At 42.5% G+C, this 17114-nt stretch overlaps 1 protein-coding gene across 4 annotated transcripts; it reads left to right on the forward strand.

The window, feature by feature from the left end:
* The first annotated feature begins 5523 nt into the window (after nt 1–5523).
* On the forward strand, nt 5524–15709 carry LOC146573500 (uncharacterized). 4 transcript variants are annotated; one of them, XR_014892860.1, is made up of 5 exons: nt 5906–6590; nt 6679–6806; nt 11033–12317; nt 15107–15386; nt 15549–15709. XR_014892860.1 is itself a non-coding variant. In XM_085278399.1 (2 exons), the coding sequence occupies exon 2, from the start codon at nt 9037–9039 to the stop codon at nt 10195–10197; it is 1161 nt and encodes a 386-aa protein (XP_085134525.1). In that variant the 5' UTR covers nt 5524–5895; nt 6679–9036; the 3' UTR covers nt 10198–11020. The 4 variants fall into 4 exon arrangements, 2 of the variants coding, with proteins under 2 accessions (XP_085134525.1, XP_085134523.1); XR_014892861.1 differs by having other exon boundaries at nt 5907–6590; nt 15318–15386; nt 15549–15563; XM_085278399.1 differs by lacking the exons at nt 5906–6590; nt 11033–12317; nt 15107–15386; nt 15549–15709 and adding an exon at nt 5524–5895 and having other exon boundaries at nt 6679–11020.
* Nucleotides 15710–17114: the final 1405 nt, after the last annotated feature.

The raw sequence follows: 17114 nt of genomic DNA on the forward strand, positions 1-17114 counted from the left end.
GTTTAATGTGATTTTTCAACAGACATTTTACATTTTGAGAAGAAAAATGGAATTTCCTTGGTGCAGTTGTTTACCCTGAATCATTATTTCCCATCTAATTTAATGACTAGTGTACATGTTCAGATACGATAACATAATTTAATTTATGGGATGCTTTCTGGGCTGCTCAAATGATCACAAAATTTAAAAGCACCAGGCAGCACACTCACAAGTACATTTTTTGTTCAGTGTTTTGTCGAAGAAATCAACAAGTACAATTGAGATGTTTGCTGTAGTGGTGTGTTTGTTAAGAAGCATGCCAGCACACCGGTGAAGTGACAGTCCCAGAATGCACCCGAGCCAGTGACTCGCCCCAGAGCAAATGAAATTGCTTATCTAGAAAGACAACCGTCATCAAAGAAGAAGTAAAAGAGTAGGAAACAAATGGTAAGGGAAGGTACTGTGGGGTAGGAAAGAAAGGCCAGAGCTGTGCAAAATGACCTCCAGCAGGCTACAAATGTGCACGTCTGCTCAAACGGTCAGAAACCGACTCCATGAGGGTGGTATGAGGGCCCGACGTCCACAGGTGGGGTTGTGCTTACAGCCCAACACCGTGCCGGATGTTTGGCATTTGCCAGACAACACAAAGATTGGCAACTTTGCCACTGGCGCCCTGTGCTCCTCACAGATGAAAGCAGGTTCACACTGAGCACTTGTGACAGAGTCTGGGGACGCCGTGGAGAACCTTCTGCTGCCTGCAACATCCTCCAGCATGAGTTTGGCAGTGGGTCAGTTTTGGTGTGGGGTGGCATTTCTTTGGGGAGCTGCACAGCCCTCCATGTGTTCGGCAGAGGTAGCCTGACTGCCATTAGGTACTGAGATGAGATCCTCAGACCCCTTGTGAGACCATATGCTGGTGCGGTTGGCCCCGGGTTCCTCCTAATGCAAGACAATCCTAGACCTCATGTGGCTGGAGTGTGTCAGCAGTTCCTGCAAGATGAAGGCAATGATGCTGTGGACTGGCCCGCCCATTCCCCAGACCTGAATCCAATTGAGGACATCTGGGACATCATGTCTCGCTCCATCCACCAACTGCACCACAAAATGTCCAGGAGTGGGCAGATGCTTTAGTCCTGGAGTCTGGGAGGAGATCCATCAGGAGAGCATCTGCCACTTCATCAGGAGCATGTCCAGGTGTTGTAGGGAGGTCATACAGGCATGTGGAGGCCACACAGACTAGTGAGCCTCATTTTGACATGTTTTAAGAACATTACATAAAACCAAATTAATGATTCTGTATTGCATTGATCAAGGAACCAACCCAATAGGAGCTAAAGGAATCCTCTTGACATTACTTCACTCAGTAAGTTTATACTATGTTTAATGTGCATTTTCTTCATCAGTTTTGAACATAACATGTTAGCGCTCCCTGGTCCTTTTTGGAGACAGATCCTGAGACAGCAGGCAGCTATGGAGAACTCGTGTCAGCTGTGGTAATTAAGGAATACTTTGATTTAATATTGATTTCATGACAACTATCCTCAGGCACATATTCCTGGATATATATGATGACATAAGTAAAGTCCCATTTTACAATCATTGCCTTCTTTGATCTGACTTATTGCCTCAGACTTTGGCCCTGTGTCCCCAAAAGTATAGAAAATCCATGACACTGAGTAAGAGGCCTTTATCATGTTATAAGTGAGAGAGTTTGGTGTAACAGTGGTTGAACATGCCAAATCAATCCACAACATACTGCCATTCCCCAGCTGTAACCTGCATATGCATCAAACCAAAATCCAGTATCATAGACATAAAGATGAGGTTAAAGGGGTTGTATCATTTTGCCAGATAGCTTCATCCCAAAAAAGATAAACATTCTTCAAAAACAAAAGTTTGTGAATATTTGCTGTATTGCCAGGCCTAAACCAACCTGTTAAACTTATCAAATTATTGTCATAGATACGAACCTATTGATTGAAACAGAATAATCCATTGAAGCCTCCATCATCATCCACGATCACTGTTACTGTTCAGATTATTTCATCTCTGTTTTCCTCTAGAATGTTTTGAAAATCAGCATTTGATCAACAGACTTTTTAAAAGTTTATTTTGATCCTATTGTTTACGTGTGTAATTGCATTTTTATTGAAATTATGACAGGAAAACCCTTAATCAAATTGTATCTTTGATATCTAATAATAATATTAACAATAATGTTACATATGTAATATGTACACAATAATAATGTGCAAACAAACAAGAAAAATAGCAAAAAATGTCAATTTTTTTCTAATACCCTGTATATAAAAACCACATATGACCACAACTCCAAATGTGCAATTGTCACTGCATCTAAACATGACATATTACAAAAAGGTAGAAACATATAATATACAATATGTTCTGAAGCTGGTACTGGTGCAGTTAACTTTGCTTTAGGCTCCCATACACAGTAGGTGTTACTTACCTTACGTGCAGTGCAGTATTACTTTACCTTGTAATATGTTATAATAAGCAAGTCACTTCTATATTTATGAGGATGTAGACAATAATGTTGGCTGATATGTAAAACTATGAGATGTCGAGTGCAGGGAAGATATTATTGATGGATCAGATTCATGAATGTGTTAGGTACTTAAGCCACAATTAGAGAGTGAAACAGAGACTGACACTGGTTGAAATGTATAGTAAATATTTTATTTTGAACTTTTATGCTGAACTACAAGCTGTGAACTGTGCGATCTCTGCGACCTGTGGTGCCTGGTTTACTGTGTGTAAAACTGCGCAGGTTCCCATGTGTCATCCCACACTTTGCCACTGTCAGGAGAAAAACATAACAAAGAACAACCACACACAAAATAGGACAATTTAGGTTGTGACATATGACAATTTTTTAGGATGAAATATCTTCTATATTCATGTCATGCTTTATACACCTTCATTGTAATATAAATGAATCAAATCAAGTCAGACAGTAATAATATGTGTAGTAGATGTCAAGCAGGACCACAGCAGCAGCCACGATCCATCAGAACCTGCTGGATGAGAGAGCACAGAAACTCCAGGGAAGAAGTTTAGTTAGTAACATGCATGAACTGCATTACTGGGACATGTATGTTTACAGATGGTGAGGGAGAGGGGGAGAGTTTTCAGTAAAACGAGACGCGACTGCATCTTCAACCAATACTGAGCCTGCATAACCCTGAAAGAGACAGACAGAGAGAGGGGGGGGGGACACTAACCCCCAGCAGTCTGGTCCCATTACAGCATAACTAAGGGCTGAGCTGAACCAGCCCTAACTATAAGCTCTATAAAGAAGTAAAGTCTTATGCCTACTCTTAAAAGTGTTGACCATGTCCACCTCCAAATCTCATAATGGACTTTGGAGGTGGACAGCTATCAAGCTCCTCACAGAAGAGGAGCTCGATAGCTAAAAGCTCTCAATTTACTTTAGTCCAAATACATGAATTCAAATTGAGGTGATAACTATTTATCAACAATATGAATGTCTGTTCCTGTCCAACAAAGTTGTTACTACATACCATGTTGAGCAAGGCTTCCACTTGACTTTAACTTCTTCTTTTTCCTGAAAAACATGATATAAACAAACAATTAATTAAGAAAGACATGCAAGTTGCATACAAAAAGGAGCTTATAAACATTTGTGTACTATTGAATGGCTCAATAAAAACATAAGAACCACTACAATGCGTGTACTGCCAGCATCGAGTGCATGTTAGCAAAGCAACACTGCTTACATTGTGGCTCACAAGCAAAACTAACTGAAGCAGATGTTACTGAATGGGAAGGAGCACCTCCACATCAATCACTCCTTCTGAGCATGATGTCAGGAGGACTTTAAAGAACGTAAACATCAGGAAGGCAGCACGACTAGGTCGTATCAGGTGGTCTGTTCTTATTTAATGTCCTATTTGGAGTGAAATCCTGACTCAGTGGCTGAATTAGTGTAGATTCATCAAATACAAAAGCTTATGGATATTCAGTCAGGCACAGTTCAAATCCAGGAAGTCCAAAGACGCAAACAAATCTGCACAACAGCAGGCTAAATTACTTACATTTACAACTCTCCTGTCTACTATCTCTTCATATTTGAAAATCTTCTGTGTACGGTGTTTTCGGCATTCTGAAAAATAACAAATGAAATATTTACATGAGTTCTGTAAAACTGGAAAAAAAATGCAAAAATTAAGAAAAAGAGATCTTAACAAACTTAACGAACATGTCATGTGTTTCGTACATTTACAATACCATAACGTCTAACCTTTCCTTGTCCTTTTTTTGTTTGGGACATCCGAGGTGTACACAGTAGAAATTGAGGGAGATGCAGGATGTGGAGATGAAGAGGAGGATGCAGGAGGAAGCAGAGATGAAGAGGAGGATGCAGGAGGAAGCAGAGACAGAGAGGAATATGCAGGAGGAAGCAGAGATGAAGAGGAGGATGCAGGAGGAAGCAGAGATGAAGAGGAGGATGCAAGAGGAAGCAGAGACGGAGAGAAGGATGCAGGAGGAAGCAGAGACGGAGAGGAGGATGCAGGAGGAAGCAGAGATGAAGAGGAGGATGCAAGAGGAAGCAGAGATGAAGAGGAGGATGCAGGAGGAAGCAGAGACAGAGAGGAAGATGCAGAGGAAGCACAGACGAAGAGGAGGAAGCAGAGATGGAGAGGAGGATGCAGGAGGAAGCAGAGATGAAGAGGAGGATGCAAGAGGAAGCAGAGACGAAGAGGAGGATGCAGGAGGAAGCAGAGACAGAGAGAAAGATGCAGGAGGAAGCAGAGATGAAGAGGAGGATGCAGGAGGAAGCAGAGACAGAGAGGAAGATGCAAGAGGAAGCACAGACGGAGAGGAGGATGAAAGAGGAAGCACAGACGAAGAGGAGGAAGCACAGACAGAGAGAAAGATGCAGGAGGAAGCACAGACGAAGAGGAGGAAGCAAAGATGGAGAGGAGGATGCAGGAGGAAGCAGAGATGAAGAGGAGGATGCAGGAGGCTGACAGAGGGAAGATGTTGGTACAGGCTCTAAATGAAGAATAAATTCCTCGTTTAGAGCCTCTGGGTCTGGGACTGGTCCAGCATCGACACTGTCAGCAGAGGATGGTCCAGCTGCTGGTGTAGACCTTTTAGCAGGAGGTGAAGCTTGTAATTCTGAAAAATTTTAAATATTAAACATTCATTAAAATGGGTTGAAAAAATGTACAGTACACATAAACACATAATAAGTAGCCCAAACTTTAATAATATGTCTGCATTAGGTGCATAGTAATTACATAAATTGCAAAAAAGTGCAATAAACTACAAAAAAATTGAAAATCGTTTTTGTTTTTTTAACATATATTTCTAGTTAGAGAAATTTAAGAGGCTTATCCCTCAAAACTGTAAATACAAAAAAGTTACACAAACTAGTTTCCCACCACAGGAAATTTATTTTGAGTGTCTTCATAGTTTTATTTTTGAAATACACCAATTTTTATATACTGCAGGAAAAACGAAAATAAATATTATAGTGCAAATTTGCAAAATAACAGCATATGCATCAAAATAAACTATTTCCAGCAGTGCAATATGAGTCTTAAGCATCCCAGAAACGACACAGAAAGTCATAAAGTCAAACATAACTTTTTAAAACACATAACAAGTAAAACACAAGGTCATAAGGCCCCGATCGTAAAAAACTACATTTCCGCAAAATTACGTCACTTCCGGTTTCGGGCAGGTCATGCGGTCATGTGATAGTTCGCGCTGATGGACGTAGGAAGTGTTACAAACAGCTGATGGATCGGCGAAGCGTGTTTCTGGAATATCATGTTTTTGTTGCTGCAAGTGATTTTTATGCAGTTTTTGCAAAGCTATATGTGGAAGGAAACTGTGACCTAGGACAAGCTGATGGCATAAGATGTAAGTACAACTCCTCCAGTTTCATATGCAAAAAAAATTATTGCGCTAGCTTACTTGGTTGCAGAGCTACCGGGATTTAAAAATAGTTACGCAAAACAGAGCGTGCCCGCTCCGATCGGCTGTAAAGGGTTAATAAAGTTTAATATTTTGGAAAAAAAATGTTGGCAAAGAGAGGAAGTGACGTAAGATTTGCGCATGCGGGGTACCGATCGGGTTTCCGGTAAGGATCGGGTAGCGTTGAAACTCTGTCGTGCTAGCTAGCACGCAGTATGAGTCATTGTAACTGTCAGCACAACGAAAATAAACTACACCTAAACTCGGTTTATATCTGACCCAAATAGAGTGCAGTTCATAACTTCTTACCTGAAATTCAGTTCACCTCACGCTCCGACCGGCAGCCGCCTGCTTCTCCTGCCTTCGGTTTCCCTGATCCGGGATTGAGCTCTGCGTTAGCCACCACCGGTCGATCGGCGGCCGCCTCGCCGGTGGCTAGCTGCCCTGTGTTGTAGCTCCGCGTTAGCCACCACCAAAAAGCTCAGTTATTTTTTCCACATCGACCAGCATCATCGGCCCATATAAACGAAAAATAAGTCCAGCTAAGACAAACACTGTTTGCGAGCGATCGGGGGTGAAAGGAGCCTCACTGAAAGGGTGTTTTTTAGCGAAGGGTCGCTAGCCGGCTAGCATGAGAACGGGTTGGTACAGACAGTATTCTCCAAAGAGTTGTTGTGTTGTATAATTTGTCTCCTGTCCTAATTTCCTCTCTCCCTGAGGACACTCCAGGTCCAAGCGCAGCAATGGGTAACCAAGAGTTTCCAGAAAGTCAGCCGCCCACAACAGGGAGAAAGAGGAAAAGAGACCGAAATGATGAGCTGCTAGACCTCATCAGAGAGGAGAGCGCAACAGAACAGGTCACATGACAGCACAGCATTTTCTCTGCATTTTCTACCCACAGTTTGAACTAAATAACAAATAACACAACCTACACAAACTGAAAACAAACAGAAATCACAGAGTAAAATTTGAAAACTTTTATTGATGTTAATTTAAAAGTTATTTAAAAAAAGAAAACCCATATAAAGTAAAAAAAAAAGTAAAAAAAAAATCGTAAAAATAAATAAAAAGAAAGGAAAAAAAAAAGAAAACCCAAACAGACAAACCCCTCTGAGCAAGCAATAGGCGACAGTGGGAAGGAAAAACTCCATTTTAACAGGGAGAAACCTCCGACAGAACCGGGCTCTGTGAGGGGACAGCCATCTGCCTCGACTGGTCAATGGGTTCTCATAAGTGACTCGATCAATTTAAAAAGAGCCATTCTAATTGTAAAAATAACCAATTTAAAATCCAGTTAGTTTTCTAGGATTCAAGCAAACTACATTAAACCCGGAGGGAGCCCTAGCTGCAGATTGTTAAAGATATCAACTTGAATATTCCGGGCAGTATTTTCATTCCTGACATTAATGGTATTAGTGCCACCAAAGGAATTGTTTACTATGTTCACAACCGTACTTTGCTGTGAAATAGCAGGTTGCCCCTGGTTTGAATCTTCTGTGTCTGAGTCATCTGGGCTCCCCATACAGCACACACACAAGCATGCAAACAGGTTTTTGCAATTTTGATTGTTTGGCCTAGATTCAGGTTCAGGAGCTGGGTCCTGTGTTGGTGACGGTGTGTGGGTGACAGTTGATGCTTTATTGGCCATCAACTGGCCATCAACTTTGCATTTTTGATTATTGAATCTAGATTCCAGTTCAGGTGGTGTCTCCTGTGTTGGGCTGGTGACAGTTGATGGTTTATTGGCCATTGCGTTTTAATATCTATTTGCAGATAATTTGTTTTCTCCGTTTGTTAAAACTAGCGTGTTACGTTTCGGTGTTGTCAGTGTGTTGTTTTTGGCGTGACTGTTATGTGTTTCCTGTGTTACTTTGAAAGTCTGTGTTATCTTAGTCTTTTTAGTTTACGTTTCCCTGTCTCGTCAGTTCTGAGTTGCCCCAGCTGTGTTTCCCTCTTGTTGTCCATTTTCCTGATTGCTCCCTCTAGGTATTTAAACCCTGTGTTTCAGTGTGTCATGGCCGGGGTGTAACATATGGGGGCTCGTCCGGGATTGCCTTCGCTGGGGGGTCTGGGGACCGCCCCAGCCTTTGTCGTCGCTGGAGGGTCCGAGGGACCGCTCCAGCCTTCGTCGTCTGCTGGAGGGTCAGTGGGACCGCTCCAGCCTTCATCAGCTTCGTCTGCCTTCGCTGAGGGGAGGGTCCGTGGGACCGCCCCAGCCTTTGTCGTCGCTGGAGGGTCCGTGGGACCGCTCCAGCCTTCATCCGCCTTCGCTGGAGGGTCCGTGGGACCGCTCCAGCCTTCATCCGCCTTCGCTGGAGGGTCCGAGGGACCGCTCCAGCCTTCGTCGTCTGCTGGAGGGTCAGTGGGACCGCTCCAGCCTTCATCAGCTTCGTCTGCCTTCGCTGAGGGGAGGGTCCGTGGGACCGCCCCAGCCTTTGTCGTCGCTGGAGGGTCCGTGGGACCGCTCCAGCCTTCATCCGCCTTCGCTGGAGGGTCCGTGGTACCGCTCCAGCCTTCGTCGGCTTCGTCTGTCTGGATCAAACTTTTCACTTGGTGTTAAATGTTTGATTTTTGGGTGGGGGGAACTGTTACGTTTCGGTGTTGTCAGTGTGTTGTTTTTGGCGTGACTGTTATGTGTTTCCTGTGTTACTTTGAAAGTCTGTGTTATCTTAGTCTTTTTTGTTTACGTTTCCCTGTCTCGTCAGTTCTGAGTTGCCCCAGCTGTGTTTCCCTCTTGTTGTCCATTTTCCTGATTGCTCCCTCTAGGTATTTAAACCCTGTGTTTCAGTGTGTCATGGTCGCGATCTCCCCCGTGTTGTAAATAGTTTGGTGTTTTGTTGTAAATAAATAGTTTGTTGTAAATAGATTTGTCGATACTTTCGTTTCGGGATTTTGGTGGTGAGCTTTAGTGGGGGTTTTTTGTGTGTGTTTTTTTTTTCCTTTATTTTTACTTTTTTCGTGTTGCACTCCGGTTGCCTAGGCCGGGGTGTTCCTGCAGAGGGCTATTTATAGACTTAAATCCTTTGAAGTGTATGACGTCACTGAAGCCTTTGCTCTAAGCCCCGCCCATTTCGAGAAAAAAAAAGAATGCGCTCGAAGTGTGTGGCGTGTTTGTATATGACATATATCACTAATATCCATAATACCACGGAAACACCTGACAACTCAGAGGATTATGCATCGCTGGCAGATCAAATTCAGGCTGTGATTCTACAGAAAGAAATGGATTTGTTAAACATCCCAGAAAATAGCACAACAACAGTGGCCTCAAAGGAGACAGAAACAGCTCCTGAACGTGCACAGACCTCTAACACAGTTGACCGCATCATGGAAAATCTAATCTGTGTGCCAGTTGTTATTGTACAGAAAGCAACAGTCAACGTGAACAGCACAGCAGAAAATTCCGCTGGTGCCACACTTATCACTAATGTCCAAAATACCACGGAAAGACCTGAAAACTCAGAGGATAATGCATCGCTGGCAGATCAAATTCAGGCTGTGATTCTACAGAAAACAAGGGATTTGTTCAACATCAGGGAAAATAGCACAACAACAGTGGCCTCAAAGGAGACACAGACAGCTCCTGAACAACAGAAAACAACAGACAACATGAACAACACAGCAGAAAATGTTGCCACAAATATCATTGATACAACTGACGAGCCCAGAACTCTAATAGACAAGAAAAACCGTGACACCACGCAGGCTGTAGATAAAGCAGGAACCTCTTTGGAAAATAATGTAACCCCAAAGAATTCCTCTGCTCAACATGAAGCCAGCATGCAAAATCAATTCAAAAAACACCCTTTGGCAGCAAAGGATGAATTGCCTCAAAACAAAGAAAAATACAGATTTTTTGTGGAAATATGTATGGAAGAACTAGTTAAGCGGGTTATAAAAAAATCAGGTAAAGTCACAAGTCCAGAAAGAGTTTTAGCCATCTACAAGAGGCTTAGCAAAAAGATCTGGGCTAAGATCGGGGATGAAATTGATCAAATCCCCTTAAGGAAGTTCAAAAACTTTGAGAAGGTGATTTTCAAAGCCCTGTGTAAACAGTGGCAAGAGGCAGAAGTAGTTCTGCGAAACATGGAATTAAATGAACCAACAGTCGACAATACGATTGTTAAAATTTTCACAGAAGAGGCAGCCAAACTCTCGAAGAAGCCAAGTTGCATACGTCGGTTTTTCTCATCTATAGGCCGACTGTTTTGTTTCACCAGGAGACAAAACAAGGTTGATGCACTGTAAAATGGTAAATGGCCTGTATTTGTGTAGCGCTTTCCTAGTCCCTAAGAACCCCAAAGCGCTTCACGCGTCCAGTCATCCACCCATTCACACACACATTCACACACTGGTGATGGCAAGCTACGTTGTAGCCACAGCCGCCCTGGGGCGCACTGACAGAGGCGAGGCTGCCGGACACTGGCGCCGCCGGGCCCTCTGACCACCACCAGTAGGCGTAGGGTGAAGTGTCTTGAGCCACGATCGCCCCTGATGCACTGTAGAAAAAATTGTGATAACCCCTTGGAACGGTCGCGGCAGATGGCTGTCCCCTCACTGAGCCTGGTTCTGCCGGAAGTTTCTTCCTCTTAAAAGGGAGTTTTTCTTCCCCACTGTCGCCAAGTGCTTGCTCAGAGGGGTTTTTCTGTTGGGGTTTTCTTTTTAATAACTTTTAAAAAAGTTAACATCAATAAAAGTTATTAAATTTTACACTGATTTCTGTTTTTTTATTGTCTATAAGTTGAATAAATACATTTGTTATTTCTTACTCAGTTCAAACTGTGGGTAGAAAATGCTGTGCTGTCATGTGACCTGTTCACACACACACACACACACACACACACCAACATTGGTTTGATTAAACAAAAAAAGGAACAATTTAAAAAGTTTTCACACACATTTCTTTTTCTCCAGACATGAATGACACCAGAAAATCACTTTCAGATCCTCTCATGGCAATGCAGCAGAGGATTTAACACATGACCTTTGACCCTCTCTAGAGAACCTCTGCTTTTCTTCTTCTCGTCCCCCCACTTGGCAGCATTACTGCCTCCGGCTGATCATCTTGCTTCTCCCCCTGCAGAGTTTGGAATCTGGTGTGAGAAGAGACGCCACCGCTCAACAGCATGCTCTCACCCAGGTGATACTTGAGCATACCTGACAGCTGCTGAGGGTCACCTGGACACAGAAACACAAACAGGTCTGATCACATTTCCTTCTTCATGCTAAGCTCTGCTATAAGCCACAACTTGCTTTGCCCCATGTTTGTAGATGACTGGAATCAGAGCAGAGTCTCTGCATGTCTTTATTAGGGTGGAAGCTGCTACTGATATTTGTGCAGCAGACTAAACAAACAGTTTGTGAACATTCAGCATGTTCAGTCCAATCAAAAAGCAGGAAAATAGCCCCACTGAGAAATCTCTACAAGGCACCGCTGAGAGGTGCCATGTAGAGATTCATACATTCGGTCTTCATACTCGACTCCAGATCTGGACTTGTGTTGAACTCGACTGAGGTGGTCTGATCAGACACAGCGCTGCTCTTCACTGCAGCTGTCCACAAATCACAGAGGAAGTCAGGAGTGTTTTTACCTCGTCTAGCTGCCTCTGTGTGTGTGTGTGTGTCTCTTTAATTCATTTTTCTTTGTAAGCTACAGAGACCTTCACAGGACAATAATTGATCCTCGTGTTCGCATGAAATCACTAAATACATGCAGCAAAGCCCAGAGGACACAGGTAACCGATACAGGAGACTTTTCCTGCCCTTCCAGGGAGAAAGTCGATTTCTTCAGTTATACTTCCTGTTGTTTTTTTTGGTTTTTACGTTGAAGATTTTAGATGTTTGGCTTTTAATTCTGGTACTCCTGTTTTAATTTCAAGGCCTGAGGTTGTTCTTCTTGCACCCGTGGACAGAATCGTCTGTTTTTATAGTTTTATAGTTGTTTTGGAGTCAATTTTGCTTCAGTTAGTTCATTTAAAATATTTTAAATAGTTGGGTTTTTTTTATTGTCAGTGGTAGTTTGCTGTGTATTGTGTTGTGTGAACTTGGCAAACTAACTAAAGGAAGCATGTCCCAGGTCTGGTTTGTGGGTGGTTGTCTGCTTAGTAATGAACTCTGCAGACCACATCAAGCTTTCTGCTTCCCACAGGTGTAGCATATGGACTGAAAGCAAACAGAGGTGTTAGTGTGTTGTTGTGTAGTTTCTATTGAAGCTGACATCATTTAATGCTGTTTCTGCATGCTGGTCAGTGCCATCCAGACAGCAGGTATGACTGAGCTTTTGAACCAGGAGAAGGTGTTTACCTTCTTCGCTCCCAACGACGATGCCTTCAATGCACTGCCGCAGGATGAACTCAGCAGGCTGATGTGTGAGTTTTATTCAACTACACAGCTTCTCTTCATTCACATTCTTAATTTATCCACATGGACACTTTCCACACACGTGTGTAAAGCGTCTCTCTTCTTTACAGCAGCTTATGCTGAGACAGCTCGTTCTCACTCCGGACGCGTAAAATAATGACGATTTGTCACGTCCCTTAACTTCTCATGCTGACACCTAAGGTACCCTTCCACATTTTTATGTGACGCTGTGGGTTGTCAATTCATTCCAATATGAACCCGCTCGCGGCGATCGGAGACGCTTCGAGCAGAGGCTCCAGCCATCCTTTTACTCCAATAATAACCCCGTCACGGCGAAACATGACACCGTGAAGCACAATCTAACTGGAGAACCGGGGACCCTCTCCGCGAACGGGTTTTTCTCCCTAATTTAATGCTTTCTTTTAATGACATCGTTAACATTTCTCAACAAAAACACATGAAAGTATCACTGATAATTCAACAATAAAAGCTTGGAGTCATTTGGCGCGGCTGCCCCTCTGTTGGTCTTCCATGGTCTCTTGTGTTCTGGGGGCCTCTGGATGTCTGGAGTTTTGATCTCCTCCATACCCGCTTCACACCCTGGAGGACGGGGCTGTGGCCCCCCCACACTCCCTAGCAGATCGTTACATGGAGAAACCTTTGGAATACAAGCGCGCTGATCCACACAGGTATGCACACGGGTGTTCACTGCTCGTAGACCCAAATTACACCTTTCTTGGCCGCTACTTCGAAGCACATCTGTCCTGCGTGCTGCACAACAACATTGAATATTTAGTATTTACTGCTGTTTACACTTAGCTAGATTAATGCGATGGTGTTGTGTTTAGTATGTTGCTTTGGTTTTTTTTGCTTGTTTTCTATTTTTCTCTCAACAGGTGATCCAGGAGATTTTTATTTTTTTTTCTCCCCCCCTTTCTCACTGTCCCTCTCCCCTTCTGTTTTTCCTTTCCTTCCTCTTTCTTTCTCCCTTTCCTATCCCTCACTCATGTCTGTCCCGTCTGTAACATCTGAAAATAAAATATAATAAATAATAAAAACAAAGATCGACCAAATGGACCAATACGGCAATGCCACGATGATCCATTTGGCAAAGTAAATCCATTGGGTATCCTTGTTGGTCTTCAGACAACAATTCTGATGGCTAAAGAACCAAATGGGACAGGCAAAAAAAAAAAAATAATAATAATAACCCCGTCACGGCGAAACATGACACCGTGAAGCACAATCTAACTGGAGAACCGGGGACCCTCTCCGCGAACGGGTTTTTCTTCCTAATTTAATGCTTTCTTTTAATGACATCGTTAACATTTCTCAACAAAAACACATGAAAGTATCACTGATAATTCAACAGTAAAAGCTTGGAGTCATTTTTGACCAGGACATGTCCTTCAACGCACATATTAAACAAATATGTAAGACTGCTTTCTTCCATTTGCGCAACATCTCTAAAATTAGAAATATCCTGTCTCAGAGTGATGCTGAAAAACTAGTTCATGCATTTATTACTTCCAGGCTGGACTACTGCAATTCATTATTATCAGGATGTCCAAAAAACTCACTGAAAAGCCTCCAGCTAATCCAAAATGCTGCAGCAAGAGTCCTGACAGGGACTAGAAAGAGAGAGCAGATTTCTCCTGTTTTGGCTTCCCTTCATTGGCTTCCTGTTAAGTCCAGAATTGAATTCAAAATCCTGCTCCTCACATACAAGGTCTTAAATAATCAGGCCCCATCTTATCTTAATGACCTTGTAGTACCATATCACCCTATTAGAGCACTTTGCTCTCGCTCTGCAGGCCTACTTGTTGTTCCTGGAGTATTTAAAAGTAGAATGGGAGGGAGAGCCTTCAGTTTTCAGGCCCCACTTCTGTGGAACCAGCTTCCAGTTTGGATTCGGGAGACAGACACTATCTCTACTTTTAAGATTAGGCTTAAAACTTTCCTTTTTGCTAAAGCATATAGTTAGGGCTGGACCAGGTGACCCTGAATCCTCCCTTAGTTATGCTGCAATAGACGTAGGCTGCCGGGGGATTCCCATGATGCATTGAGTTTTTCCTTTCCAGTCACCTTTCTCACTCACTATGTATTAACAGACCTCTCTGCATTGAATCATATCTGTTATTAACCTCTGTCTCTCTTCCACAGCATGTCTTTATCCTGTCTTCCTTCTCTCACCCCAACCGGTCGCAGCAGATGGCCGCCCCTCCCTGAGCCTGGTTCTGCCGGAGGTTTCTTCCTGTTAAAAGGGAGTTTTTCCTTCCCACTGTCGCTTGCTCATAGGGGGTCATATGATTGTTGGGTTTTTCTCTGTATCTATGAAGCGCCTTGAGGCGACTTTTGTTGTGATTTGGCGCTATATAAATCAAATTGAATTGAATTGAATTAAAATCGCTTCATGTTTTGGCCACCACACAGTGTTTTCCAAACTGATTCACGATCTGAAAGTGTGCAGATCTAACGTACATAATCCTTTGTTAGGTTTATTATTTTCATTTCACACGTAAAACATTTATAGATTCATTCACCACTCCTGTTAGTTTGAGCTTCAGGCTGCTGACGAACTCCTTCAAGATATGCAGGTAACATTTTTAGTGGAATCAGTTGTTAAAGAGGGAACACGCTTGTCTAATATTTTGTACGGAGTAAACGTTATATTATTTTAAATTTTTTTTTAAAGTTTATGTCACATTAAGTTGGTTAACTTAAGCTGTTTGATAATCTTTGCTTTAATCATAGACTGTATTTTAGGCGTTCCCTTTTTTCCTTGTTAATTGCGTAGAATGATGCAGAGTGAACCTCAGCCAAGACCAGTGCGCTGGAAAAAACGTGACAGACAGGGAGCTTTTATTCCTCAAAGATCATCAACCACTCGAAGTACTAGTTGCATGCCACGTGCTCAGTGTTCACACAACCATTGATTTTATCTCACAACTTGTTTTCACCAAAGAATTTCAGTAAGTAAATATTCTTCAATTTTTTTCCCCCTCCAGTGTCCAGAGAGCAGCATCAATGTCCACGTGAAGAACCTAGTTATGTTGCCAGTGTCAACCCAACAAAAGGTACTTTACCTTCTTGTATTTATTGTGATTTCTGTTTACTTTTATATTTGTTGTTATAGTTGAGTTATGCAGGGCTTTTGTGCAGTCCTAAGAAACATACTGCCTAGAGTGTTTTTCACTTTGTGGAAGAGTTTCTTCCTTTCTTTCTTTTTTTTCTGTTAGTGTATGGTGCTTCATCAGGAGCTCCTTCAGTTGTTGGAGGATGGAGAAGAGGATGCAGCCATGACTTGTGAGACGTCGTCTGAGTCAGCTGCTACTCACTGGGCGATCAGAAATATGGTGTCCTTGCAAAAGTGGAAAGAGGCCAGGCCTTGTCTTATAGACAATATGTTAGCTACTCTGGATCCACAGTCACACCGTGTGTGTCAGTGTGGCAAACAAGTAGTTGTGAGGTGTCTGGACTGCCTGCCTCTTCCATTCCTTTGTGCTGACTGTGATATTGCAGTTCACACACGCTTTGTCCTGCACAACAGAGAGGCAGTAACAGGAGGGTTTTTGCAGCCTTCATCAGAGTTTCACAAGCCAATAGGTACGGTTTTTAAGTCTTATGCATTTCTTGCTTTGTATGAGTATGAGTGGGTGCTGTTATTGTATATTTATTGGAGTGGAGTGGAGTGCTGTAAAGTTTGAGGTGGACAGGATGTGCAAGGAGCCATGCTTTAGCTGCCCTGCCTGCACTCCAGACATGCTTGCCGTCTCAGTTGATGGAAACCGCAAGCTTTATCGCTTTCAGTCAAATGCAAGGTACGTTATGCATTGTGTACATAAGTCAAATATGGATTTGTAGAAAAATGTATTTTAATGTTTCTTTTCAAACAACTGTCACTGTGTTCGTTCAGCACTTCAGAGCAGGGGGACTTTGAAGGTGTCTTCATTGAAAAAGATGAGGAAGTTGCTGAGTTTGTGAAATACATCCAGAGACACACAAATCATGTAAGATACACATATATATATATATATTAGTGCTGTTAGCGTTAATCTTGTTAAAATGACGTTAATGCCATAACCATATACACATACACGTATCCAGTGATGCCCTCATGCAGACCGATATTTGGCCCTGGCAGAGCACAAGTGAACGTAAGCTCTTGATATATAAATATCCTTTTTAAACAAACTCCCAGTATCTGAGCAGTAGTTGAATGTTTTGTTCTTGAATCATAATATGCTACTATGTTTTCCCATCTGATGTTGTTAAACTGTAGCTGCTGCTGACCTCCGGACAAAGAGAAAAGTCTTTGAGAAGGTGATGGCTGTGAGGCGCCTGAGAGAGGAGGAGATGATCCTTTGCAGGGAGATGCGGCATCACTGGACAGTGTTGCGAATGCCATCTGTGGTGTTGGGAACAATCTCCTCAGACTGTAAGCACTTTATTTATTTATTAATTTTTTGATGAATCGATTGAAAATAAGAGCAGATGCTAAAGTCTTACTGGATCTTTTACCTATATCTAGATTGCTAGCTAACACTGCCTTCTCCCTTTTAAAAAAATGTTTAATTACAGCATCCTAATTCCTTGTGTTTATGAGGTGAGGTTTTTTTTTTGTTTGTTTGTTTGTTTTTTAACTTTTCTCATATTTATTTGTTTTGTTCTTTTTACAGCCTCCTTTGTTGGCATGTCGGAGGATGCACAGAAGGGACTCTGTAGCCTGGTTTTAGAAAACAAAGTGAACTGAAAGCTGAAATGCTCAAAGTAAAGGACGTGTACAAGAGAATCCTCAGCCACCA

The sequence above is a fragment of the Mchenga conophoros genome, linkage group LG6 (genome assembly GCF_057382185.1).
Source record: "Mchenga conophoros isolate Kocher_MC1m ecotype Shallow Benthic linkage group LG6, M_conophoros_male_GT1.1, whole genome shotgun sequence".
Lineage (NCBI taxonomy): Eukaryota > Metazoa > Chordata > Actinopteri > Cichliformes > Cichlidae > Mchenga > Mchenga conophoros.